General features: G+C 42.9%; 2 protein-coding genes across 9 annotated transcripts in view; one reads left to right on the top strand and one right to left on the bottom strand.

The window, feature by feature from the left end:
* Positions 1–27,395, top strand: RNF34 (ring finger protein 34). Of its 2 annotated transcripts, XR_016035341.1 has the most exons (7): positions 1–127; positions 12,183–12,401; positions 13,608–14,015; positions 15,500–15,601; positions 15,861–16,062; positions 17,905–23,747; positions 23,974–27,395. XR_016035341.1 is itself a non-coding variant. In XM_088828161.1 (6 exons), exons 1-6 carry the CDS (start codon positions 122–124, stop codon positions 18,093–18,095), a joined length of 771 nt encoding a protein of 256 aa, XP_088684287.1. In that variant the 5' UTR covers positions 1–121; the 3' UTR covers positions 18,096–18,831. The 2 variants fall into 2 exon arrangements, 1 of the variants encoding a protein (XP_088684287.1); XM_088828161.1 differs by lacking the exon at positions 23,974–27,395 and having other exon boundaries at positions 13,965–14,015; positions 17,905–18,831.
* KDM2B (lysine demethylase 2B) overlaps positions 23,036–27,676 on the bottom strand; it is a 120,033-nt gene continuing 115,392 nt past the window's right edge. For 6 of the 7 annotated variants that reach the window (XM_055405380.2, XM_055405377.2, XM_055405378.2 and 3 more), the window contains one exon: positions 23,546–23,727. In XM_055405380.2, the coding sequence (XP_055261355.1) occupies positions 23,546–23,727 (182 nt within the window). Of the gene's footprint in view, positions 23,401–23,545; positions 23,728–27,676 lie in introns of those variants that run through there. The other variant, XM_088828160.1, reaches the window with a different exon arrangement.

Below are 27,676 nucleotides of genomic sequence, written 5' to 3'. Positions count from 1 at the left end.
CGCTGGGTCGCCCCTAAAGGCCCCGTAATCGCCGCCCAGAAGGAAGGAGGGCGGTTGTGCTGGAAGCTGCTATGGTGCTGAGTTCCCTGGCAGAGCCGACCCAGACGAGGCGGTCGCGGCCATGAAGGTGAGGGGCCGGTGGGGCCGGGCAGTCCCTCCTCGTCTCTCCTATTTGTCCAGGGCGCCTGAAGCGCCTTCTTTTTCGCCTCAGCTGTTACCCCGCCGGCACCACGGAGAGCTCCGCGGAGACCTGGGGCGGCGGGGAGCGGGGGGGACCCCGACCGGCGTCTGGGGCCCTGACCCGCAGGGAGGGTGTTCTGGGCTGTCGTCCGTTCCCAATTACCACAGCGCTTCGGACAGCGAGGTCGAGACCGGGGAAGAGGCCGGGCGCCCCCCGCCCTCATGCTTGGTGGGCCCCTCTCGGCGCCGGGCCCTGTCCGCGTCCTTGGGGGCCGGAGGCAGGCCGACTGGTGCTCACCTCACCCTCTGTGCCTTCGCCCACAGCGTGCCCTCTCCCGTCCCGAGTCCTTCAACTAACCCAAATGTCGGGAGCACCACGGGACTGTCGCAGGACGGCAACTACAGGACGAGGGGGAAAGGAGTGCGGAGAGTCGTGAAGGCTCGGGCTAGGCTCCCTGTTAGAAATGCCTCGGGGCGGGGATCCCAGCCTGAAGGATCTGTTTACAGGCTTAACACTGGGGCCGTGACCTCGAGCGCTAACAAACCCGATGTGTCTCCGTCGCCGCTAGGTACGCAGCAAGTAATTAGACAGCTTGAGTCTTCAAGGTGGGTGTGAAAGCGTGGGAGCATCACTGAGTGAGAAGTTTAGGCGAAGGGGGGGAGATTCTGGCCCACTTTTCGGAACTGATTCTCTCAACTCGATCGCTGAGAGTTCAGAAGAACTCTGGGTACAACAATCAATTCAAGTATTGATTCAAACCAAGTGGGATGAGTCATAAGGTGATACTCTTCCAGACCTAGATGGTTTAAGTTCCGTGAAGAGGTGTGATTGACAGTTGGTTAAGAAAAATAACAGAGTGAACTGCTAGCTTAAAACTCTACTTTCACAAAGCCGCAAGGAAATATTTTGTTGAGCATTTCCCATATGTTAGCTAAGAGGGATATATCATACATAGAAGTAATTCACAATACAATCCCATTCTTTGGGAGTTTGCCAACCAAAAGAGAAGAGAAATTCTCAAGAGACCACATTCTGAGGGAGAATTTGATGTAAGGTATCAAAAATGCAAAACCCTCAGGAGCAAGAAAGGATTTTTTCTGGCTATAGGAAGCAAGGAAGATTTTTGGAATAGGTAACTTCTGAACTGGATGTTAAGTATGAGTATATTCAAAGAGCTTTTTTTAACTTCCCATTTCAGCTATAAAATATTTCAACTTTGAATTTGCCTATTAAAATATCTAAAACTAGCTTTCTTTCCTAAAAATCATCATCTTGTTGTGTTTTATTAATAAGATCCAAAAACAAAGCAGAAATCTTTATATATAACTCAAAGAATGTTAGTATCTTTATTAGTATTAAATTTGTGACCTACCAAGAAACAAGGTGTCAAAGGAGAGAATGAAGGGCAAGTCCAGTGTTGAAATCCTTTCAGTAGTGTTTTTGAATTTAGGTGGAAGATGCTGCTTTCTGAGTTGAAGTTTTAAAAACCAGACTGGATGGGATTTGAAAATGTAGAAAGACGTATATATTGTGAAACAAAGTACAGACCTAATAGACCAGTCTGAACAAGACAATTATGAAGATTCTGTTTTCCATTTAGGTTTCTGTGAAAATTGGATTCATAAAATTTAGGATTTGAGCTGTTTATTAACTTTGTTTCTCACTAGGATTAATTATGTGATGTCATCTATAGATTTATGGGCAGGGTCATTGATTCCTGATGTCATGAAATTCTAACATGAATGTTCATCAAAGCAAGTACTTCTTTCACTGGAATTAAAATTAATTTAAAAGTCAAGAACAGGAGCTGGTTTTAGTATATGTAATTTTTTTGAGAGGAGTCTAGAAAATGTTTTGAAATAGGTTTCAGTCTCAAAGATTTAAGTCACTGTTTTACCTTAGAGCCTAGAAAATCCCATGGATGGAGGAGCCTCGTAGGCTGCAGTCCGTGGGGTCGCTAAGGGTCGGACACAACTGAGCGACTTCACTTTCAGTTTTCACTTTCACACATTGGAGAAGGAAATGTCAACCCACTCCAGTGTTCTTGCCTGGAGAATCCCAGGGATGGGGGAGCCTGGTGGGCTTCCGTCTATGGGGTCACACAGAATCGGACATGATTGAGGTGACTTAGCAGCAGCAGCAGCAGCAGTATCTAGTTAACTTCCTATAAGGGATTTTAAGAAAATACAAATTAGTGTCGTATGTTCAGTCGCTCAGTTGTGTCCCGACTTTTTGTGACCCCATGGGCTGCAGCACGCCAGGCTTCCTTGTCCATCACCAACTCCCAGAGCTTGCTCAAACTCATGTCCATTGAGTTGGTGATGCTATCCAACCATCTCATCCTCTGTCATCCCCTTCTCCTGCCTTCAGTCTTTCCCAGCATCAGGGTCTTTTCATCAGGTGGCCCAATTATTGGAGCTTCACCTTCAGCAACAATCCTTCCAATGACTATTAAGGACTGATTTCCTTTAGGATTGACTGGTTTGATCTTCTTGATGCCCAAGGGACTCTCAAGAGTCTTCTCCAACACCACAGTTCAAAAGCATCAATTCTTCGGTGCTCAGCTTTCTTTATGGTCCAACTCTCACATCCATACATGACTACTGGAAAAACCATAGCTTTGACTCGACAGACCTTTGTTGGCAAAGTAATGTCTCTGCTTTTTAATATGCTGTCTAGGTTGGTCATAGCTTTTCTTCCAAGGAGCAAGCGTTTTTTTATTTCATGGCTGCAGTCACCATCTGCAGTGATTTTGGAGCCCAAGAAAATAAAGTCTCTCACTGTTGCCATTCTTTCCCCATCTATTTGCCATGAAGTGATGGGCCCAGATGCCATGATCTTAGTTTCTTGACTGTTGAGTTTTAAACTGGCTTTTTCACTCTCCTCTTTCCCTTTCATCAAGCGGCTCTTTAGTTCCTCTTTGCTTTCTGCTGTAAGGGTGGTGTCATCTGCATATCTGAGGTTACTGATATTTTTCCCTGCAATCTTGATTTCAGCTTGTGCTTCATCCAGCCTGGCATTTCTCATGATATACTCTGCATATAAAGTTAAATAAGCGAGGTGACAGTATGCAGCCTTGACATACTCCTTTCCCAGTTTGGAACCAATCCGTTCTTTCATTTCTGGCTCTAATTGTTGCTTCTTGACCTGCATAGAGATTTCTCAGGAGGCAGGGAAGGTGGTCTGGTATTCCCTTCTCTTTAAGAATTTTCCATTGTATCTTGTGACCCACACAGTCAAAGGCTTTGGCGTAGTCAGTGAAGCAGAAGTAGATGTTTTTCTGGAACTCTCTTGCTTTTTCTGTGATCCAACGGATGTTGGCGATTTGATCTCTGGTTCCTCTGCCTTTTCTAAATCCAGCTTGAACATCTGGAAGTTCTCGGTTCACATACTGTTGAAGCCTGGCTTGGAGCGTTTTGAGCATTGCTTTGCTCGTGTGTGTCTTATGTTAGTTTAATCCTCCTTCCTGTTTTTCCGTATTTATATTGACTTCCCCCTTAATTGTACTAATAATGTTCATTGTTCCAAATTCAAATGAGACATCAAGAAGAAAGTAATCTGTTTAATGTAATTTCTTTTTTTCCTTCTCTTTTCCCTGAAAGGTGGGGGAGTGGTGCTAAGGGTTAAGTATACTGTTTAAAAAATAGAAAACCCAAACAGGAGGAAGACAACATTTATGATCTCCAGAACACATTATTATAAAAATCAATCAATTTGGCCAAATGTCTTGCATAAAAATATTACATTTTTAAGACCAGCATTTGTTTTTGCAGCCTGCTTAGTGTTCAAATGGTATGAGAGAAAGAACTTAGGATGCAGAGTTTCCTCCTTTGTGGTATACAGTCTAATACTTGGTCATTAAGGTAGCAGAGTTGCTGGCGTATTGTATTTCAGTTGAAGCACCAGTTTCAGGAAGAAATCCTTTGACATTTTAAGAAACTGTGTTCCTCCAGTGGCTCTAAATATGGTAAAGGTTTTTGCTTATTATCTTAACAGTTTCTTCTGGTTTACTTTAAGTTCAGTAGGGAAGTTTAACCTCATTAAAATTAAAACTGTAAAACTTATTCTTTTGTATCATGGGTACTGAGATTTGAAACACCTTATTTTTTAACACAAGGACATTGAGTTTCAGCAAACTGAAGGTTGTTCAGAGTTTAAAGACAGAGTTTGTGATGATTGAGTTCTCTGAAGAAGCTTCTAGTAGTGGAAGAACTGAATTCCTGCCTAGTCCTTATAACTTCTTACAGCATCCAAGAAAACTAATGTTTCTGAAATGGGAACTTTTAGGTTTATCCTTAACTGTGTAAATTATTACCACATTTAGAGTTAAAGCAAGCAATGCTTAGGAGGTGGCTTCATGATCACCTAGTTTAGTCAAAAGCAAATGATTTAGACTATGATCATTTAGCTTTCCTGGTAGCTCAGCTGATAAAGAATCCACTTGCAATGCAGGAGACCCTGGTTTGATTCCTGGGTCAGGAAGATTCCCCTGGAAAAGGGATAGGCTACCCACTCCGGTATTCTTGGGCTTCCCTGGGAGCTCAGATGGTAAAGAATCTGCCCGCAATGTGGGAGACCTGGGTTTGATCCCTGGGTTGGGAAGATCCCCTGGAGGAGGGCATGGCAACCCGCTCCAGTATTCTTGCCTGGAGAATCCCATGGACAGAGGAGCCTGGCAGGCTACAGTCCATGGGGTTGCAAAGAGTTGCACAGGACTGAGCAAGTAAGCACAGCACCCATGATCATTTAGTTTTTTGCTGTTTTCAAACCCATTAACTCCCCCTGCTTCCTGATTTAGTCTTCATGGAAGTCAGTATAGCTTTTCTTATTCCTCATTCTAGTTTGCCTGGCTACTATTACATTTGGTGGACCATTAAAAGGGATCACATCCTGATATAGTTTAGAAGAGGATTCAAAGTTTGTAGTAAACTTTTTGTTAATTCTCTCAGTTGAGCATTTTAGAAGTCTCCCCTGCTCTCAATCCCTAGCTATTCTAAAAAACACATTAGAACACACACACACGACAGCTGAACCTTGAGTCACTGAACACACACAACATACACACACACACAAGCAACAGCTGGACCTTGAGCCACTCAGAAACTGGCATTGTGCCAGAAAGAAGGCTGGGCTACTGCTCTCCCAAAGAAACAACACATTTCCTCTTGCCTTTGTTGACTAAAACGATGATTCAGAATGGGCCTCTATTGTGACTCTGACTAAGGAACACTGGAGAGTGCTTATAAAATTGGTGGTCTGGTACTGTTGTGGAAATAAGTGTCACAGCACTGGAAATTGTTAGTCCCACTCTCCTGCAGATTGTTTAGGTTTGTGAATAACAGTCCCTGCCTCTCCTCTGTACCACTCTGGAGGAGAGGGACTTTCCTATTCATTCTCTCAGAAGAAACAGTACAGGAGGAACACTTTCAGCCTTTCTGCTACTAGAAAATAAAGAGAAACTTCTATGTTGGTGATCTTAACAAAGGACCTAAACATGCTTGGCTCAGTACTTTCCTGGGACCTTCTCAGATCTCACTTCCTTTGGTTGGGATGACACTCTGGTTAGCTGGATGGTAAGCTGCTGTTGGCCAGCTGTGTAGGTAGTTATGACATGTTATCATAGGGTGACATGTTATCAAGACCAGTTGGCTGCAGAGCTAAAGTCATGTTCTCCTATTGGTGTTACCAGTAAAAAATCAATATTTAAATTTCTATTTGTCTTATCTCTTTACTCAGTTTTAGAATGGGAGTGACAAAAAAAAATAGTGTTATTGGCTCCCTAAAGAGTCGGACACGACTGAGCGACTGAACTGAACTGAACTGAACTGAAGATATTGGTGCACTGGCTTTGGAAAAAAAAAATAAGAGCTGGCATTGGAAACCAGAATAACATGAAGAGATCTGGGTGTCTGGGGCAGTTCAGATAGGAAACTTTAGAACTTAATTTCTTCCTGTGGGTCATGTAAGTTTTTAATATGATATCTGGTTCTTAACTGATGTCAGGCAAGCCCTGGTTCTGTGGCTAATCTGTTCAGAAATAATTTTAGTCTAACAGGGTGTGTAGGAAAGGCATTAGGTTTATCAAGAAAGTCATTTATTTTCAGTAGTCATTGATGACTAGAAAATCAGCTGCAAACAGCTAAATTCCCTGAGCTAGGAGTTTTGTGCCAGACATAAGTAGATGGTTGCCTTATTCAGTTATTCTCTATGCTGTTTTTGAACTATATTCATGGCCAAGAGAGGAAATGTCGCCATCTTTACAGATTATTGTTCATTCTAACCTCTTGGGTTCATGTGGTTTAGTCTGTTGAGTCCTGCTGTCAACCATGGTCCCAAGTAAGGTATAGAATTATTAGTCACATATACCCAGACCATACGTTTAGTTTTCAGAGATCCAGACTTTGTCTTTTTTCATGGAACGGTAGTAGGTTTGTTTGTTTTTTTTTTAACAAAGCACACAACTGAAAGGTGGGTGGTGACCTATATTTAGGTAACACACCTCTTTGTAACTGAGACATAGCAACAACTCAAATTTACTGCAAATCCAAAAACCAAAGAGCCGTGTCTTGTGTACTGTCTGCCTAGAAACTGTGTTTGCTCAGAATATTCAAAAGAAAATGGAATAGTTTGGAAAATATGCTTCAATCTTACTATCAAAAGATGAGCAGAGTGTGAATAAAAGCAAAATAAGAGAATGCAGGCTGATTAAACTGGTAGAAGATCTTAGAGGGATAGGGAAAACAGAATTGGAAAGAACTTGAAGTGGGGTCTCGAAAGCTTTTCGAGGGAGGGTGCACGAAAGGGGGCTTTTTGGTTATGACTCCCCTAGATTCGGTAACTGGGCTCCAAGAAAATGTAACAGAGTCAGAGAGTCAAAAGCTCAGAGAATAAATTCATGTTCCCCTACCTTCCCCCTTCCCAAGAGCACACATTCAATTCAGTTGTTGGGAAAATGCTCTCTTAAATTGTTCCTTAATTGCTTTTGTAGATTCTGTCACTTGACAAATGGGACTATTATGTGCATGTGTTGTGTACTCAGTTGTGTTTGACTCTTTGCAACACCATGGACTGTAGCCCGCCAGGCTTCCCTGTCCAAGGATTCTCTAGACAAGAGTACTGGAGTGGGTTCCCATTTCCTCCTCCAGGGCATCTTCCCGACCCAGGGATCGAATTCCCATCTCTTGTGTCTCCTGCATTGGCAGGCAGATTCTTCCCTGCACCATCTGAAGCCCTGGAACTGTAATATCAAGTAGTAACAGAAGTTTGGATAGATTTGAAAGGGAAAGATTAGTATAGGACACTTCAAGTACTATTAGCTGAATGGCAGGGTAACAGTTGTTAGGGAGGGATCCCTGTGCCCCAAGGGAACATCAGAAGAAATTTAGGCAATTAGGACTTTAAAGGAAAGTGCTAGAAGATGAAACATACTAATGGAAATCAGGGAGGTGGCGCCCAAGCCGGGAAGCTTCATCTTTTGCGTGGATCCTTCAACTTAGAGCTGAAGAACGACAAAAATAATTTGTGCAATGGCTGTTTTTGACGGATGCAGAAATCACTGTCTTTCTCCCAATGCTGGGAGATTGCACACAAGAAGAGGTATAGAGGAATAAGTTAAAAAAAATAAGAAATTTGGGCCAAAAAGCAAAGAACAAATAAAATGAAGGATGGCATCAAATTTCAGCCTAAGTTCCAGGCTAATAATGTGTGGTAAAGGAGAGGAACTAATTTAAGAATCAGAGTAAATTGTTGAAAACTCAAGCTGAGCCTTTCTGAAAGAATTAGGGGAAACCATGGAGGGAAAGGAAAAACTGAAAGCATATCCCGCTTCTTGGGGCCTGGGGATGGGACATGGAGTGGGGACTATACATGGGTCGTGAGGAGCACGTGATGGAGGTGTTGGTCCTAGAACTGTAGAGGCACAGGCTACAGAAGTAACTACAGCCTCTTCCACTTTGGAATCTCCGAATGATTCTCCAGCTGAAATGATGGAGGCAGGAAGGAGAAATCTAGACTCAGCAGGTGTTAACCATTTAACCTCGATTGTACATGCACATCACATGGGGAATTTTTTTTATAGTTGACTTTTTTTTCTTTATTAAAAAAACCTTAAATTGGAGAATAATTGCTTTACAGTGCTGTGGTGGTCTCTCTCATCCATCAACACAAATCAGTCATATATGTCCCCTCCCTTATGAGCCTCCCCCATCCCGTATTCCATATCCCACCCTCCACATGGGGAATTTTTTTTGTTTGTTTTTTAAATTCTGATGCCCAGGTTGTACCCAGACTAGTTAAGTCAGAATCTTGGGGCTCAGTATTTTTTCAGTCCTGGCCAGTCCATCTAGTGTCTTCAGGGCAGTTTCCCTGGCCTCGGGAACTCCTTAGTGAGAGGGCAGTGACAGCAGCCCTTGCAGCACAGGATTGAACGCACCTGCTCCAGAGAAGTGGGGGAGGCCGAATCACTGAAGAGACCACTCTCAGGCCAGCACTGGGCACCAGCAAGCACAGGCTTACAGGGAGAATAGAAATGAAGGTTTTGAGATATGCTGATGGTAAGAAAGGTACCTGGAGTAAAACTGGTAACTGGACTTCCACTGTTTCAAATTTCTGCATGTTTTGAGAAAGGCTGGAGTGTCGCCAATGCTCCTGTCAGAGGATGACAGTATACACAGGTAGATTTACTCTTCAGCGGGATGTGAGGAATATTCTCTTATTGGGAGATTATTCTCATTTTGTTCAAAACTGAGTTCACAGATCTAAGGAAGCGGAAGCAGATTTTCATTGTTTCAGATTTTTCTTTTTTTCCCCTGTGGTATGGTCTTTGGCTGATTTGTACCAAATATTAGGTTATAGCAACACATTTTAGCCTGGGACAGTGCTCTGGGAGTTGGCTTGGGCTTTGTGTTTTAATTTTTATTTTATAATGAAATCACTGAAAGAAGCATTCTTTCCATTATTTTCCCTTCTGGGGAATGAAGAGGAAGTTCTCTCCCCTTTATAGAAACGTGAGGAATTGGATGAAATCGTTACCTTCCAATATTGATGTCTACACAGTGATTCAGTTGTTTTCCCAAAAACAAATTCTTCTACCCCCTTCATCAGAACTGTGTATATTTTCAACCTAGAATTTTAATGGTTGTACTCATTAACACGGTTTGAAAATTTGTATCCTTCCTTTACTCTCATTGTAAAACTGTTTTGGGATAGAAAGAACAAAATGTGCAACAGAGCTACTTTTAAAAGGGAGTATCATTCATTTTTTTGGCCTGCAAGGTCAGAATTTTTTCTATATTTATTACTCTTTCTTAACAAGACACAATTTGAACTTTTTAGGTAGCACAAAAAATTTAATTACATCGCCTTTTTAAAGAAGTATCATAATGAAAACGTTTACAGAGTTATTTATCAATTAGTCATAGTGATGCAACTAAATGCTGTGGAGGAAAGAAGTTCTGTTCATGAGGAATTTTCACTGGAGTTAAGACAGTATCACCCAGGAATTAAAAGGGTGCTGCTGCTGCTGCTGCTAAGTCGCTTCAGTTGTGTCCGACTCTGTGCGACCCCATAGACAGCAGCACACCAGGCTCCCCCACAATTGAATCGTTTAGAAGCTAGGTCAGCAGGAAGCTAAAGCTTCTCAAAACTATACTTCTTTAAACTCTTGGAATGAAAAAAGTTTCTCCTGGTAGTACTTTCTGTAGTTGAGGTATTCCCCCCAAAATATGTGCAAATTGAATATTTTGAAAACATTCTCAGTTGTTTTAAGAGCTCACTGTTTAAAGGACTGCGGATGAATCCTTTGCTAAAAAAACACTTAAAGTGGACTATTAGTAAATCTGGATTTTTATGCTTTTATGTTTAAACAAATCATGGCTCTAGGGTCTGAGGTATATATTTATTTAAAGGTATGAACTATTAATTATAAATTAACCTGACTTTAAAGGCATCACTATTTCTTGAGAATTATAGCGTTTGAAGCCATATAATACTTAAGTCAGTGACCCTGATGCTTAAGACTGTTTGAACCTTATACTGTGGTTTCATGTTTACCTTCTCTTTTCCTGGTATTTAACATAGCATACTACTTCTGGTGGGCTTCTCAAGTGACGCTAGTGGTGGAAACCCACCTGCCAATACAGGAGATGCAAGAGACAAGGGTTCAATCCCTGGGTCAGGAAGATCCCCTGGAGAAGGGAATGGCAACCCATTCCAGTATTCTTGCCTGGAGAATCCCAAGGACTGGCAGGGTACAATCCATGGGGTCACAAAGAGCTAGACACACTGAGCACTTGAGCATACACACACACTGCTTCTGGGAAGTAGCAAGAATGGCATGATCCTTCTATAACATTCCAAATAACCTTTTAAGATTGTTTATAAAAAACATTTTTTAAGAGCTCATTGGACAAACAGTAAATGTTTGACAGAGTGAGATAATGAAGGGAACAGTGTGCTGTTGTCGTGTTTTGCCCTTTTAACCAGTAAGACCTCACCTACCTGGAATTCCGTTACTTCTCACATTATCTAGAATCTAGAATGTGCTTTAAGAATCAGGACAAGGGGCAGGAGCTCACTGGTTCCAAACTGTAGCTTTTTGTTTTTAGCATGGGAAAATGCCTAAAGCCCTCACTGAAAATATATTTTTATGTACACTTCTGAGAAGCTTGGTTATCAGGTTTCTGAGTACACTAAAAAGAGAAGTTGCTGCGGTAGCTATAGTGATGATTCACAGAAAGGGAAGAGATGGGGGAAAACATAAAAGGCAGAGTATTAGTTTCAAGCCACTTGGTAGTGTAGCAAATAGCCCTTAGACCTCATAACGTCATTATGGTGATCGAGTCATCAAAAATTGTGTTCAGTATTCTCAGTTTGCTTGTAAAAAATTTCCTTAATATTATATAATTAATAATTATATATCTTCTTTTTAAAAAATATTTATTTATTTGGCTGTGTTTGGTCCTGGTTGTAATAAGCAGGATGTTCACTGTGGCATCCTGGCTCTCTAGTTGTGACGTGCAGGCTCTGGAGAACTCTGTGACTGGCTTCGTTGGCCCATGTCATGTGGGATCTTAGTTCCCCGTCAAGGGATCAAACCTGCGTCCCCTGCACTGCAGGGTAGATTCTTAACCACTGGACCACCAGGGAAGTCCCTAATATTTTCTTTATAAATATTCGGAAAGCAGGGGAAAACTCCAGAAAACAGATTACATGAGATCTATGTGAAAACCTAGAGAGCGCCTCAGTTGGCATTTTGATGTTTTCCCAGTCATTAAAAAAAAAAAAATTATTCATATGCCATAGTTTATTATGTCCAGTTACAAATGAGAGGACCAAAGTTGAACGAAGTTAAATAATTTGAATTTATATTCTTTCTGCTAAATGATAGGAAAAACTGCTTTAGCCTATAGAACAGTGCTATCTGTAGTCCCCAGTCTTTAAGCTTGCCAGGTAGAATACAAGACACTTAATTAAATTTGAATTTTAGATAAAGAACAATTTGGGGGGGGATAAGCATAAACCCCAGATATCACACAGCATGTCCTTCTATCCAGTCTTTTTTTTCTGTGTTGTATGCACATACATCTCTAAGCATTTATGTGTGGGTTTTTTTTTTTTTAATGAAATTGGGTTCATGTTGTATCTTCTCCTTTAGTTAACAGTGTATTATGAGTATCCCCAAAGCCAAATATTCTTTGTAAATACTAGAATATTATCCACTGTCAAATAACTTAAAATTTTGATGCTAAAAATATAATCTTGATGGGACTTCCCTGGTGATCCAGTAATTAAGACTCCGTGCTTCCACTGCAGGAGGTACCTGTTCAATCCCTGGTCAGGGAAGTAGAATCCCACAGGCCAGGCAGTGTGGCCAAAAAAAACCCCCGCAATCTCAAAATTATTTAGGGCAAACATGCTTCTGGAGAATGGCATTCCTGAAGAATCCTAGAGAGCCCAGGTTCCACTCAGCTTTAAACTGATGCCTGTTTTTGTTCCTTTTCAGGCGGGTGCTACGTCTATGTGGGCTTCGTGCTGTGGGCTACTGAACGAAGTCATGGGGACCGGAGCTGTCAGGGGCCAGCAATCTGGATTTGCAGGAGGCACTGGTCCGTTCAGATTTACACCAAATTCTGATTTTTCTGCTTACCCACCAGCATCTGCAGAAGGGCCTAATATAGTTTGCAAAGCCTGTGGACTTTCATTTTCAGTCTTTAGAAAGAAGGTGAGTTGCATGAAATGTTATATACTAAAAATTTATGTGTCAGAATTCTCAACTGTATGTTATTTTGAATGCTTTCTTCATTTCTTCTTATACATGTCAAAAACTTAGTCCTAATAACCATTTCCCATTTGGAAGGGGCTGGGTATCATTGCTCAGTTTTTCTGACTAGACACTATTAATTCTCACGATGCTCAGCCATCCTTTCTCCTGGACTCTGACTTTGTTTATCCACTTTGATTCTTCCTGATTCTGCTTATGTTCTGAAGCAAAAGATTTAATTAGTCAACAGTCTGTTCAGAGATGATTTACTATAGCTCTGACCTCAAGTTTCAAAAAATGTGTCCCTACCCATATGAACTCAAGTGAAGAAGTGAGTATATTAATATTGACTATTGTTTAAAGATTCAACATACCACACTTGGGCTAAAACAGTTATTTTTGTTTAGGACAGAAAGTCATTCTTTCTGAGAACCATCATATTGCTAGGTTATTTCCCAGTCTGTCAGTTCAGTCCTTTAAAATACTTAAGGAACAAGGTGTTAGCAAGGGTTGGTATTCCTAACCCCAAGTGGAAATGACCACATCTTAGTATCTTTAAGCTTTGCCCATGGAATGGCTTTGATTATGATTTAAGGTTCTGTAGGGTACAGATATTGTAAAGTGGCATCCTCTGTTTGCTTGGCTTGATGTTGAGAGATCAGTTGTCTTTCTCTTTTCCTCTCTGTGTAAGGCTTTCCCCTCTTCTCTTTACTTATTGTTTATTTTATATTGGATATAGTTGATTAACAACGTTGTGTTTGTTTCATGTGAACAGCCCCTCTTCTCTTGAAACGGGGAAATTTTCACAGGAAAAAAGCAAGAAGAGAGTTTGCGCTTGTGCTTTCCTGCTTCACATGGTTCAAGTCAGCTCTGCTTTGCTAATTACATGTTTGCACCCCTGGGTGGAAAAGGTTTTAATTCATTAACACAAGAGTATATTTTTCTTAAAGGGCTATATTTGAACTTCGGTGAATCCAGACTGCCTCAGCAATGACTGTTTTGCTTTTCACAGCTTCGAGAACACGAAACACTCATGGGTCTGGTGCCATAGGGGGCTTCATAAAAACTAAAATTTAATTTTAATAGAAGACAAAAGGAAAACTAGGGCTTTTGCAGTGGCTTATGTCGGGCTCTCATTAAATGCTTCTCTTCTCTCTGTCTCTTCAGCATGTATGTTGTGACTGCAAGAAAGATTTTTGCTCTGTGTGTTCGGTCTTACAAGAAAATCTCCGTAGATGTTCCACTTGTCACTTATTACAAGAGACGGCCTTTCAGCGCCCTCAGTTAATGCGACTGAAAGTGAAGGATCTCCGACAGTATCTCATCCTTAGAAACATACCAATTGATACCTGTCGGGAGAAAGAAGACTTGGTGGACCTGGTCCTGTGCCACCATCGGCTGGGCTCTGAGGACGACTTGGACACGAGCAGTCTCAATTCCTCAAGGTCCCAGACTTCTAGCTTTTTTACACACTCATTTTTTTCAAACTATACAGCCCCATCTGCTACCGCATCTTCGTTTCAGGGAGAGCTTATGGGTGGAGACCGGACCTTAGGATCTGGAGCACTGGCACAGGTACGAGGGTGCAGTTACCCCAAGGGCCTGGCACATCGTCTGCTCTTGGCCAGTGTGGTGGGGCCTTCAGGGCTGATGGCTCCTTGCTGAGCAGAGGTTCCACGTTTTGCTGAACTCTGCGCCTGCTGGCTCCCCTAGTGCGAAGCTCTGCACTTGGGTGCTGTACAAAGGGTCTGAAAAGAGCTCATCAGTCTCTTGACCTTAGTTACCTCAGTTTCCTTATCTCCTATAGTTAAATACTAGCTGTTGAAATAATGGCTGTGAAACGTAGCACATAAATGTTTACAGGATGTAAACATTTTTACTATTTGTGTTTACTATTAAAACTAGTAAAAATGTTTACTATTTGTGTGTCAGTGACCATGGAAACTATAAGTTAACCTAATGCCCAGTTGTCTTTCTACAGTAAAGTTGTGCTCATCTAGATATTGGGAAAGAGCCATCTGAATTAGCAACACGATACAGTTATTTACTTATTTCAAAGTAATGCCAGTGCAGAATGTTGTCCCAGTGAGGTCCTTGGGCATTCTGATGGAATAACATGCAAGGGCTTGTAATTAATACCCAATTTGTATATATGAATGATTCTAAAATGCTGAAAGAATTGTTTTGAACATTTATCTCCGTGTTTAATTTTCTCCTCTGAGGAAAGAGGTTAGAAGCAGAGGGAAATGTGGTCTAGTTGCTTTCTAAATAGTCATAAATAAGCCCAAGCTAGGCATTTTATTGTTTTGCCAAATGGCAGCCGGCACAATTATGATGCAAACACAAGATGCACGTGTCTGACCTTCGTGTCACTTTGGGGTATATGACACCACTCAGGAAGTGTGGGTTTTGGGTATTACGATATGGTGCTTGTGAACTACTAGGATAGAATACTTGAAATCAGAAATTGACATAGGGTTTCTGTTCTCCCTAAAGAAAAAAGTATCTGATGGTTGAGGAACTTCTAAAAACTAGAACTAGCATCCACCATCAGTGAATTTTTCTAGAAAGCTTTGCTTGGAATTAGAATGTCTAAGTATGAGATAGTAGGACTGAGATCTTTGAAATCAAATAGTCCTGACACTAGGGCTGATCTTAGAGCTTTAGTTTCTACCTGTATCTTAGAGGCTCCAGTTAAACTAGCCATGTGCAGGTCCTTTGATCAGGACACAGTGCAATTTTATACACTATTGGCTTTGGTATCCTGTGATGGATCCTTCTTAACTTGTTGAGTTAATATTTCTGGTTAGACTTTTACAGATTCACACTCTTATAGGAATTTGACTTCTGAGATAACTATGGAAGGTTAGTTGTTTAGAGAATTATGTATGTCCCAACTCTTTGGGAGGGGCAGCAGCTCTCAGGCCCTGGGAAGGTCTGGAGTGTACCAGGTGTTGGGGTCATTCTTAGGGAGAATGGCTGGAAGGGTTTTCTCTAGTGATAAATATGGGTTGATACTGCTAGGAAAAGTCCTGGCCTAATATCTGTTATGTGTGTAGGAGCCCAGTGAAATAGCTTCGGCAAACACAGAAGACGATGAAGACGATGACGATGATGATGACGATGATGACGACGATGATGAAGAAAACTTGGAGGAGCGGGTAAGATTGCCTGTATAGTTTGATTTTCCTGACACTTCTTCACCCTGGTAGGGAAAATACCCATGTGGACTTCCACTAGATTAGCACAGGTTGTTGCTTCTAGTTTGAATGCAGCACAGCATATAAAACACAACAAGGACTCATGAGAAGTCTGGGTCGAATCTCCAGGACCAGTGATGCCCGTAGGGCAAATGTGGTATGCTGTTTTCCTTGCTGAATTTGCAGGAACAGAGGTAATGGATGCACTCTGTGGTTTCAGACACCTGGCCTCGCCAAGAAGAGAGTGAGAGCTTCTCTGTCTGACCTGTCAAGCCTTGAGGACGTGGAAGGGATGAGTGTGCGCCAGCTGAAGGAGATCCTGGCTCGGAATTTCGTCAACTATTCTGGCTGCTGTGAAAAATGGGAGCTAGTAGAGAAAGTAAACCGGTTATACAAAGAGAATGAAGAAAACCAAAAGTCATGTAGGTTTATTTTTCCTTTTATTGTCCTTTAGGCTTTTTAAAACTGGGCTGTCTCTGTCACAATGAAGTCCAGTTTATTTTTGAGAAAACTGTCCTTTGATTGAGTGTGAATTAGTCATATGAAGCTGTTTGTAGATCTTTTAAGCAGTAGGTTCATTATGTAATGTTGGCTTTGAGATCACCATTGCTTCACCATTGCTGGTGAGTCAGGTAATCATTTGTTCAGTTTGTTTTTTCTTTCCATAATTTATTAGAACTCTAATGAAATTCCTTGGATCTATAAAAAGGCTTCTTTTCTCACTCACCTGTCTTGCAAGCTGGTACTTAGGATTTAAAAGCTTTAATTGAGATAATCAGTGGGGAAAAAAATTCCCTAGAGCCAGGATATTAAATAGTTCTTAGCATCAGTATTAGTAGGTTTCTGTGTAAGTTGTGAAAAGCTGAGGTTAAGAACTTCTAAACTACATATGATGGAGCATGGAGCAGAAATCCTCAGCTAGTAAAGGGTCAGGGCCACAGAGCATTTATAGGCAAGAGAAAAGAATTCAGTGGTGTTCAGACTGACAAATACTACGTTCTAATCTCAAAAACAATCCTCCCATCATTAACTTTTATCATCTTGAATTTTTTTCTTTAAAAGCTGGTTATAGCACAGCGTTGGTTGATAAACAGGTCTATGCCCAGAATATGCAGAAAGCCTTTTGGCACACTGTTTCTAAGATGATGCCCCAATAGTAGACACAGGCATCTCAGTCATTGGAGCCTTCAGAGGCTCACGTGTCATCTTATTCCATGCATGCTTTCTACCCACCTTTCAGTAATGGTGTGGGCCGAGAACTAGGACCTCAGAGGACAAAAATCTCTTGACATGGCAGTGTTTATTTCTCTTAAATCTGGAGACTACTGGCCCTTCGAGCTTGGATTCTTGTTCGGTTTTTCTAACCTTCATGATTCCCATTGAGTCCTTCTGTGACCTGTAGAAGGGGAAACCTCACTGTCCAAAGCTCTGTGGCCAAGTCTCAGGCTGCAATGACTTTTTAAACTTGTTCCACACCTTTCTTGTTCAGAACCAGAAGGTCTCTTGAGTAGACAGACCCCAACAGTACTATCATAGCCAGAAACACAGATGAATTTCAAGATGCTTCCAAGCCTCAGGGGGTGCCTTCCCCCAAGACAGGCAACTTGATGTATGATGCTTTAGTAAACTTTCCTCCCGCTCCTCCTCCAGAGATGAGGCTCTGGAGTCTGTGACTTCCCCAAGGCCACACAGTTGGGCTGGAAATTCCAATCATGTTTTGACTCTGAGGCTCCTGTATCAGCCAGCCTGGGGTTTCTTCATTTTTATTTACAGAAGCAAACCATCATTATCACAAAAACCTTGTATTATGTACAGATATAAAATAGAATTGGGGGTCCCCAGGTGGCTCAGTGGTAAAGAATCCACCTGCCAATGCAGGAGACACTAGTTTTATTCCTGGGTTGGGAAGATCCCCTGGAGGAGGAAGTGGCAACCAACTCCAGTATTCTTGCCTGGAGAATCCCTTGGATAGAGGAGTTTGGCGGGCTACAGTCTTCAGGGTCACAAAAGAGTCCGATACGATTTAGCAGCTAAACAACAGCAACATAAAATAGAATTAAATAGCTAACATTTGCTAGGCAAATCATCCCTGGCCCTCAGCTTAGCATTTCTCATTTATTCTTCACACAACGTACAAGGTGTCCTTATTGTCATTTCTAGGGGAAGGAAGCGAGGTGCGGAGAAGTGGGGACTGCTTCTCACAGTGGGGTCACTGGGTCCCTCCGCGGCCGTGCCCGCCACCCCAGCCCTCTGTTGCCTTTCAGATGGTGAGCGGCTGCAGCTGCAGGACGAGGAGGACGACAGCCTGTGCCGGATCTGCATGGACGCCGTCATCGACTGCGTCTTGCTCGAGTGCGGGCATATGGTCACCTGCACCAAGTGTGGCAAGCGCATGAGCGAGTGTCCCATCTGCCGGCAGTACGTGGTGCGCGCTGTGCACGTGTTCAAGTCCTGAAGCCCCGCCCCGCGCGCCGAGCTCGAGCCTCGACATTTCCGTGCACAGAAGGGGACTGGAAACTTCCTGTTCGAAAGCTGAAGCTATTTTTAAAAAATTATTTTCACTCCTAACTGGGGACGGGAAAGATTCATCCTGAGTTGCGGCCACACTGGTCCGTGCCGTATGCCCGTCAGCCTGAGCACGGGCTCAGTTTCCCAGGTTCTGCTGGGCTCCCTCACAATGCCTCTGATCACTCCTCGCTAAAGTGGACTGCTTATGGCATCAGCTACTGCTCTCTTTGCAGGACATTTCTCTTGTTTCTCCTTCGTCCTATTTTTAACTCAGATGTTTGAAACTTCTGTTCTCTTTGGATGAGATCACTGTCTGCAAATGGCTGACACGGTACACGCTGAGCAGTGGCACCTCTGAATGTTCATTAGTCATGTATATTTTAAATGCTACTATTTGATGAATGTAAGTTTCCACATTGTTGCTCTTTCTGCGTTTCAACGTCATTGGGAACAACTGACATTCTATAGTCAACTGCCAGGGCCTTAGACTAAACATGTCCATTTTTGTTCAGGTACAGCTTTTTCTAGCAAGGGCTGCATCTAGCTTCCTTCATTAGAGAAGTGTGTGTGTTAAATTCTTTATTAACATGTAATCAGTTTACAGTTTTGTATAGTGAAAGTGTATTTTCAGTGCTACCCACTAGCTAATTTGAACTTTAGAAATAAAATTAGATTTTAAGAAATGCTTTTATGGATACTTTTCCTGGTCAGTTCCTAATTCACTTGGGTACAGCATGAATGGGTGTCCCTGCCTGGTCCAGCACCTCCTTCAGGAGAGCAAGGAGCACCTTCAAAGATGTTGCCCCCATCTACCCTTGGCTGCTTAATGGTAAGTTTAACTACATTTTCACCATTTACTGTGACCAGGTATTGTGCTAGGTGTTTTGTGTTTATCTCCATATATATTACCTCATGTCACAGATGGGGAACTCAATCTCTGAGAAATTTAAAAAACTTGTCTAAAGTCTGTTGAAAAGTCACCACAAGGAATTCCCTGGAGGTCCAGTGGTTAAGACTCTGTGCTCTCATTGCCAAGGGTTGGGTTCAATTCCTGATCGGGCAACTAAGATCCTATGTCATATGGTGAGGCCAAAGAAAAAGTGTTTTAATAAAATGAGCCAGCCCCCACCTCAGAATTTGAATCCAGCTCTAGTGTTTTTTCTTAACTCTTCTAATATCTGAGATGATAAACCTGAGAAACTTATGCAAAAAAGGTTATTGGGATATTAATGATCTGAAATCTCTTTTAGATCTAATTCTGATCACGGTGGTTGAATTGAGACCAACTGTGGATTCACTCCCACTGCTTGTGAGGAGGTATGTTTTTGGGAAACTACGTAACTCCTTGGGTGAGTCCTGTGGGTTTCTTATCTTTTGACTCTGTGCAGTGGGTAGCGCAGCCTTCAGGTGCTCAGGATACAGAAGTCAATGAACAAGACCTGAATATTACAGCAAAGGAGGTAAATAGTCTTCCCTGCTGTGCTTAAGGCCGGAAGTTTGGCTAGCTATGAAATAAAGTTGCCTTTATGTTTTCTGATGGTGAGGGTCAGAGCATGTAAACCAATGCTTTGTGGATCCTCTCAAAACCTCTTCTCTTGTGCATGCCTGCAGACCCAAAGCTCAGCCCCTGCTGAAGTTATAGGTGCACTTAATCTGTACTTCTAGTCAGACAGTGAACTCCAGAAATTCAGCATTACCTACAAGTCACTAATTTGGTGGAGGGGTCTTCAAATCCAGGCTAGCGGGTGAGATAGTAAACACACGTAAATAGAAGCCAAGCAGCAGGTATTGGTGTATCTTAAGTTAAATTAGAAAACAGATTTGTTTGCTCATAGTCTCAGCTGAAAACAGCTTATTTACTGTTTCCTCTTGGACTTAGATATAGTATCAGGTGCTTGTTTTAGCAGTGAACCAAAACTCCTAGTGGTGGGTCTTCTTAGGTAGCATTTTCAAACAACCTTGGCTTAGTAAGAAGCAAACACATTTTCAGCCTAATAGGTTGGAATAATAAGGGACTAATTTGATGCTTTTGAACTGTGGTGCTGGAGAAGACTCTTGAGAGTCCCTTGGACTGCAAGATCAAATCAGTCCATTCTAAAGGAGATCGATCCTGGGTGTTCATTGGAAGGACTGATGCTAAAGCTGAAACTCCAGTACTTTGGCCACCTCATGCGAAGAGTTGACTCACGGGAAAAGACTCTGATGCTGGGAAGGATTGGGGGCGGGAGAAGGGGACGACAGAGAATGAGATGGCTGGATGGCATCACCAACTCGATGGACGAGTTTGAGTGACCTCCGGGAGTTGGTGATGGACAGGGTGGCGTGGCATGCTGTGATTCATGGGGTCACAAAGAGTCGGTCACGACTGAGCGACTGAACTGAATTTGGCAGAGGGCAAACATGTCTCTGGAACCTGCATTTTCTAGCTGCATGCCATGTCTCTTTCTGAATAGGTAACCTGTCATATGGATCCACAGAGGAATAGTGACGTTTCTTTATCCTCACAGTACAGAAGGATGTCATTCGATGGGCCATGGTATCTCCCTTTGTCAAGGTCAGCATCCCTCGAGGAAGGAGGGTTGGAGCGTCTCCTCTTTCCTCAGTTAAGAAGTGGTCTTACCCAGGAAGTGCTCCGTATGGTTTATGTGCCTTCCATTACTTCATCAAATACAATATTTGGGCTCAGAATAGCTGTTTGTAAGCATCTAGCTTGGCCCAGCCTCATTTAAAGCTCATTTTCTAAGGAATAGGTCTGTACTGGGATATACTAAGTACCTTAACATAATGCACCTTCAAGTTGTGAACCTGTACTCACATGTCCAGTCATGTGAGTTAGTTCACATACCTGGCATACATTGTCATGTGCATGCATCCTCTACAAGTGGTTGTGCTTTTGTGTACTTCACAATACTGTAGAAAATACAGTGTTTATTTCAAGCCCAGGATGTCTGGAAGCAAGTGTAAAAGCAACAGTGATGTAGTTGGTACTGTACTTAAAGTCTGTACTAGAAGATTAGAAATGTTTGTGTTTTTGTCCAAAGTATTATAAACCTATACAGTTCTATATATCTGATTGCATTAGTTGGGTATCTAGGCTAACTTTGTTGGACTTCAGAAAAAATTGAACTTAGGAATGTGCTATCAGAACAGAACTTGTTTGTGTGTAGGGGACTTACTGTATAATCTTAACTGGATTGTTTGGTACACCTGGGGGATGGTAATCTGTGACCAGCGCACTGCAAATGTGACCAGGAAACAGGGTCAGTTTCTAATGCAGAGATTCTACCTGGAAACAACTGTCACCCTTCAGCAGTTCCCAAGGAAGATGCCTTTACTGGACATCAGGGTCACTCTTATTCGGAGGTTCGTAGCACTCAGGCTGCCAAAAAAACTGCAACTTGACCTCTGGTGTGGGTGCTCCACAATGAGTGATCAGGCTTGTAGTAAAGGTAAGCCACATTTTTATAAATAAACCATCATGTGTTAAACTAATCTTACCTCTGTCAAATGCATCCCCTGAGTTAAATTCCGGGGTGCAACAACTTCAGATGTCTCCAGTTTGAGTCAGAAAGGATCTCTGGATTTAAATGAATAGGAGGCATAGACCTAGATGGGATCTAAAACCATTTCACCATGGGGAAAAAAAAAAAAAGGATTGGGGGTGGTGGTGTGAGTATGAAATGACTATCAGTGCGAAAGGCTAGTCCCATGAGACCCAAGTCTGATGGTGCTGTTGATGACCGAGGAAGGAAGCTGGTCTGTCTGTATTTTCAGATGACTAGTTGCATCTTTCTGTGATCTCAAGTTGACTTCCCACCTGGGGCAGTTACCTCCTTGCTAAGGGCCTCCAGCCACCCCAGCCCCAGGTCACCAGTGCAGGCCATGGTCTCCTTGAGTTGCCTCCACTGGAGGCTGACCAAGTGGACCCCTGTTCCCCCTCTTTGGCAGTGGAAATGCCAAGTGGCTGTGGAAGTTACCTTATACAGGTGTGGTCAGAGGCAACCACACAGGTAAGCCACTCTGCCCCTTAAAGCAGTTTGTACCTAATTCTTACATGTGGACGTTAACCTTATTAGCTACGAACAGCAAGATCTCGTTCTGAAGATGGAAAAACATGTACCCAGGGGCTGCTGCATTTCTCCAGTGACTAAGAAATGATACCTAGTCTGGCTTCCGAATAGCATACACTGGTGTCAAGACTATGGCCTCTGGACCTCCCAGTCAGACTTCCAGTCCACCCCAGAACAAAAACCCTCAAAGTCCAAGACTGGGTTTTTTTGTACAATTGTTTATACAAATCCAACAAAGGTAAAACCGCGTCAGGGAAGGTCTAGGAAAACAACACCTTACAACAGTGGCACTTATGAATGTGTAACTTTACAACTGGGCAACAGCCATGTTCTAAACCTCAAATGAGAACTCAGCTCACTTCAAAGGAGAGAAAAAAAGGCTGTGTTGGGTCATTTATTCTATTTCTTGACTCACTGTATAAATTAGATCTATGTAGTATATAAGAGCTCATGCTGGAGCAAACCCCTCCTGAGTGCAAAGGCTGAAGTCTGAATTTCAAAATTTTGAGGGAAAAAAAAAAGGTGAATTCTATACAGAAGAAATTTAGCAAAGTGTCTCTCTCACTTTGACTATAATTTACACATATCCACATCATGCTTATGCAATTTCTTGACATACAAAGAAGGCTCTCAACTTCCAGTTAGACATGCTTTTAACTAGAGGTCTTAGCCTGCTTTGCTGGGTCTGGGCACGTGTATAGATGGGTTTGTATGAAGTACAGAGAAAGTTCTCTCCTACCTTAAGGAAACCAGGAAAGTTGGCAATCTCAAAACAATAAAAACACTGGTATGCATTCAAACCTTGCATAAATAACTTTTAAACAATTTGTACAAAAATAGTTCTGCATAATGTAAGATGTAACAAAACCAAACAAACATGTTGAGACGGCAGATGTGGTGTGTGGTCCACTTTATGCTGACACCAAAACCCCCAAAATTGCCAGGAGTAAGGTGTCCAAAACAAAAAAACACCACCACCCCCCCAAAACTTCCTAAGTTCATGCTTCAGTAAGAGAATGTCACCCAAGTTCATCCTCCTCTCCAACGGGAATGTCTTCTCGGTAAAGGCCGCCTGAGCAATGGTCCAGAAAGCAGTGTGGTTTTGATTCAGAAAGACCAGAGGAAAGCACCAGGCTCGCTCATCCCCCAAACGGTGGCGGACTGGCTTCTCCCTCGGTGAGACTTGCAAAAGGGAATCGTTTGGGGTTTGTTGTTCCAAGTTCCATGTTGAAAATATTTAAAGGCCCTAGTTTTTATAAAGTCTTTCCCCCTCCCCTGGCGTCTCCCCTCCCCTCACCCGCCCCGTATTTACATACTTGTCCTTGGACTAACTCAGTTTTTGCAGGAGTTTTTCTTCCACTTGCCCGAACTGGACACTAACAGACATTTCGGCTATGAACTGCTCGCAGCCTTCCTTGGTAACTTGCTTGCAGTACCTCAGGTCAATGTGACAGATATTGCCACAGCGTTTGAAGAAGGACAGGCACTGGTCAGTCACCTTATTGCAGTCTGGAGGGAAGAAGACACAGGTGAGGTGGAGGAGGCGTGGAACCGAGGACCCCCCTTCCCCCGAGCAGCTCTCCTGTTCAGTCTCCTTAGATGGGGCCTGGTTTCGTCTACCACTTAAAAGGTTCATACATGCCTGAAAAACGCCCACAAGTTCTGAGTGAAATTGCTCAGGCTCTTGTCCCATGTAAGAGTCTTACATGTATACATTCTTACATCATCAGGTCCTGTTCATGTTGTTTTTTACAGATAAGATCACACGACACATGAAAACGGCTTGCTTTTCATGTCTATACTCCTGCTGAAGAACACCTCTCTCTGCACGCTCTTGTGTGCTTACCTGCTCGTTCCCAGGAAAGAGATGCTGGGGAGTGAGGACACTTGTAAGGCCATCCCGGGACCCTCCTTCTCCCCTGGACACCGGCGCTTTACTGCAAGGCTCCACGTGCTTGGTGCCCCTCCATGGAATGTCTACCTCAAACCCATGCAGGAAACCAATGCACTAGAAGTGGCTGGAGAGATTGCATCCACAGAGAGAAAAATCGGAACTTCAAACTCTCAACTGAGTATTTCTATCAATGTGGACTTGGGGTCTGTCATACTGTTTTCTTAGAACTGAACCCTCAGTCAGCTGCAGTGCCAGCTCTCATCCAACTGAGGCCAAGTCCCTACCCTGAGCCTGGAGAGTCCTTCATCTCAGTGGTATTACTGACCTTTGCTTGTCATCGCTAGTATGCATACTTTCATTTTGCTATTGAATTGAGCAGGAACAAATGTTAACAGTAAGGGCAAACTGCAGTGACATACAAGAGGCCCGTGCCAGCTGCATATGTCACAGTCCCTCCAGCTTAGGAGGTGGTACAAAGAAGTCACCTCACAGTCACCAAAGAGCACTCTCCTCAGGTCTGCACAACATCCTTGCACAAATGCTCAGTCTTGGATACACATTTTAGACAATGTCAATAAAATCCAATCCTGAAACAATGAACTCATGAACTTACAACAACTGGTGATGGAAAGCTGTCTGCCTCCTACGCTAGCCAGGCAGATGGGAAAGTGACAAGGATGCTGCCAAAGAGGTGACTTGAAAGATTAACAACTCAGATTTTCCAAGGGTATCCCCTTACCTCATAATCCCTCAAATATTTGCCCCCATAATCTTACTGTAAAAGTCAAGTGAGAAAGGATGGTGTATAAACCCTGTAAGGGGAAGAGGTATAAAGCTGGAAGACTACCCAGCAGAAGAGGGGAGTTTGTCTCTGGGCAAGAGAAAGGCTCTAGACTAGGTACCACCAGGCACCGTGGAAGGCAGGAGGAGGGCCCACTGAAAAATGGGGGTTACAGGGAAATTTACCTGCTGACTGTTGAGATCCCCCCAGACTCCTTTCCTGCCAAGCCCTAGAACACCAGCAGCCTGGCCTGAACCCTTCAGTTCGGAGGTCAAGAAAAGTGTCCTTGGGCAAAGATGTCAAGTCTGGATTTCCCTAAAGAAACAACCCATGCTGACCACCCAAAGACACCTACAGTCAATCAGCTCCCACCTTGTCCCAAGAACAGCCCCGTCAGCTGAATAGAAAACTGCGTGCTGACAACAGAACTGAGAGGAGCCCCTTAGGCAGGCCCACTGACTGCTTCTGAAGGAATGCATGGTCTATGTGGAGAAGAAAATATAACCACCAGTATCCTCAGGATGGACAATATCTGGATCCAAGAAACAACAGGCTACTCTCCTGTAGCTGTAAAGTTAAAAATATAGGCTATGTGAGAACTGTCAATATGTGACTTTTGACCTACATAATAAAGCAGTTTCATGTCTGAAATGAAAAATCCACTACAGTTGATCGTTGAACAACACATGTTTGAACTGTGCAGGTCAACTTAGCTGCCCATGTTTTTCAATAGTAAATACTACAGTGCTACAAATTTGTGGTTAAACCTGAGGTTCCGGAGGAAGTTTGACTACCAAGGGCCAACCATCAGTTATATTTGGATTTTCTACTGCAGAGGGCTCCACCCCTAGCACCTAAGTTGTTCAAGGGTGAACTGCCTATGAACTGTGTAAGCAGTGGGGGAAAACCAGAGAATAGAGCAAAAAGATAAAAGGTGGAGAAAAAGTAAAGGTATCAAAAGACTACTAAAGAAAGAAAACAGCAGGGAAGAAAATAATTCAAGGAAAATTTTCCAGAACCACAGAACATATATTTCCAAGTTGAGAGATTGATTATACCTTATAACATGAATGTATAAAGAAACTATTTCAGACACAGAAGGTCTGGATTATGTCCTCCACCAAATGAACAGATAAACCGAGAAAGATGATACAGGACCAAGGAAAGAGGGGCCCCTACATAAGACAGAGACCAAGGAAATCCTAGGAAGAAGACATGCAGATGGCAGAGGCAGTCAATTTCAAGTGGGGGCAGGAGGAAAGAAATCTAGGAGGGTGGTTTCCTACCAAGACTGGTTAAGGGCCTGATGAGTTCATGAGGGTAAAGAATAGTACTTGAGTCTGTTGTAGAGTCTGTTCAGAGACTGAGCAAACAAAAAGGAGGCAATTATTAACTCTAGGGAAAACAAAAAAATTATGCAAGGAAAGAAACATATTCATAATACACACTTGGCTCAACAGTGGACAATACAGGCATGGCCATAATGCGGTAATTAACAGTGACTTAACCACACAAACTAGGAAGATTGGGGGGTAGGGGGAGGGCAGTGGAGAGAATTTAAGAACAGTAACCCTTATGCTCTACAAGGCAAGTTAACAAAAAGAGCATCTGAGTAAAAATTAAATAAGAAATAGCAATGTAGGCTGTTTGGAAAAGCGGAGGTAAACAAACAGCAAGAGCTCAAAATTTGAAGGTGGTTCCTCCAGGTGAGAAGTGGAGGCAGGGGAGGGAAGGCACCAAAGTGGCTTCACTTTTGATACTAGACCTGATCTGACCACACTGAAGGATCTGGAAATGTGTCGGGCGCATTCCTTTCTGTGGCAGAGGCTTACTTTACCATTAACTAGTTACACTTAAAGGAAGAGAAAACATGTTAAAAAGAACTGAATATAGAAAAGACTGGGTATGGAAATTGGCCTTCATACATGTCACAGCTCTTAACACAAACAGAGATATGAATGCAGGCTCTGAAACGAAAAGATGAGGTGACTGGATTGTGGTGGAAAACACAATGCAAAAGATGATTTACACAAACACATATCATGGACATCCTCTTCGCTGCAGGGGAGGGGGATTTATACTGATATCCCTGCTAAATACCCTAGTGACCCAGTCAGAACAGAGGGGAAGAGTTCATTACTACCAAGCACTTAGAACAAGCTGCCTCCCAGGACCTTCTCCACAGGGCAGCCCAGCATCAGCCCACCACCAAAACTCCCTGAGGAGGCGGGAGGGGCCTCCCAGGCACTAAGGTACAGCTTTAGCTCATGTGAGCCAAACCTCCCTGCTCCCAGTCGGATGGAGCATTAGCAACAGGAAGGAGGAGTTTCTCAGGAACAAACACGGGCTGAAGAGAGGCAAACAGCAAAACAGCATGTGAATGCTGACCAAGCCAAACAGCAGATTAGACTGTGTCAAAATATAATTTACACGAGGTGAGAATATCATTTATTACTTGATAATTTCTGGAGAGAAAAAAACACTTTTTTTTTTTTTGTCTCATCCAAATCTCCCACACCTAACCTGACCATCCTGAGCCATCAGACCAGTACAGGGTTATTGGCTGGGCTGAGAATGGGTGGCATCACCTCAGTCCACCTCCCTGCTGGTCGTGCCCCAAGCTCTTAGGAACGAACTCCAGCCCCATCAGTAAGTGGAGGGAGTGAGAACTCCACTGAGGGGTGTTCTTGTCAACAACGGGCCCCTTGATAGCAGAGTCAGGAGGGGGACACGTGAGCGACAACAATGGCAGCCATCAAGTCGGGCACTGCACCCGCCTGGCC

The sequence above is a fragment of the Moschus berezovskii genome, chromosome 19 (assembly GCF_049115385.1).
Source record: "Moschus berezovskii isolate FMDL1 chromosome 19, NW_MosBer_1.0, whole genome shotgun sequence".
Taxonomy (NCBI): Eukaryota; Metazoa; Chordata; class Mammalia; order Artiodactyla; family Moschidae; genus Moschus; species Moschus berezovskii.
The sequence above is the reverse complement of the archived record's forward strand: the minus strand, read 5'-3'. Positions and strand labels throughout refer to the sequence as shown.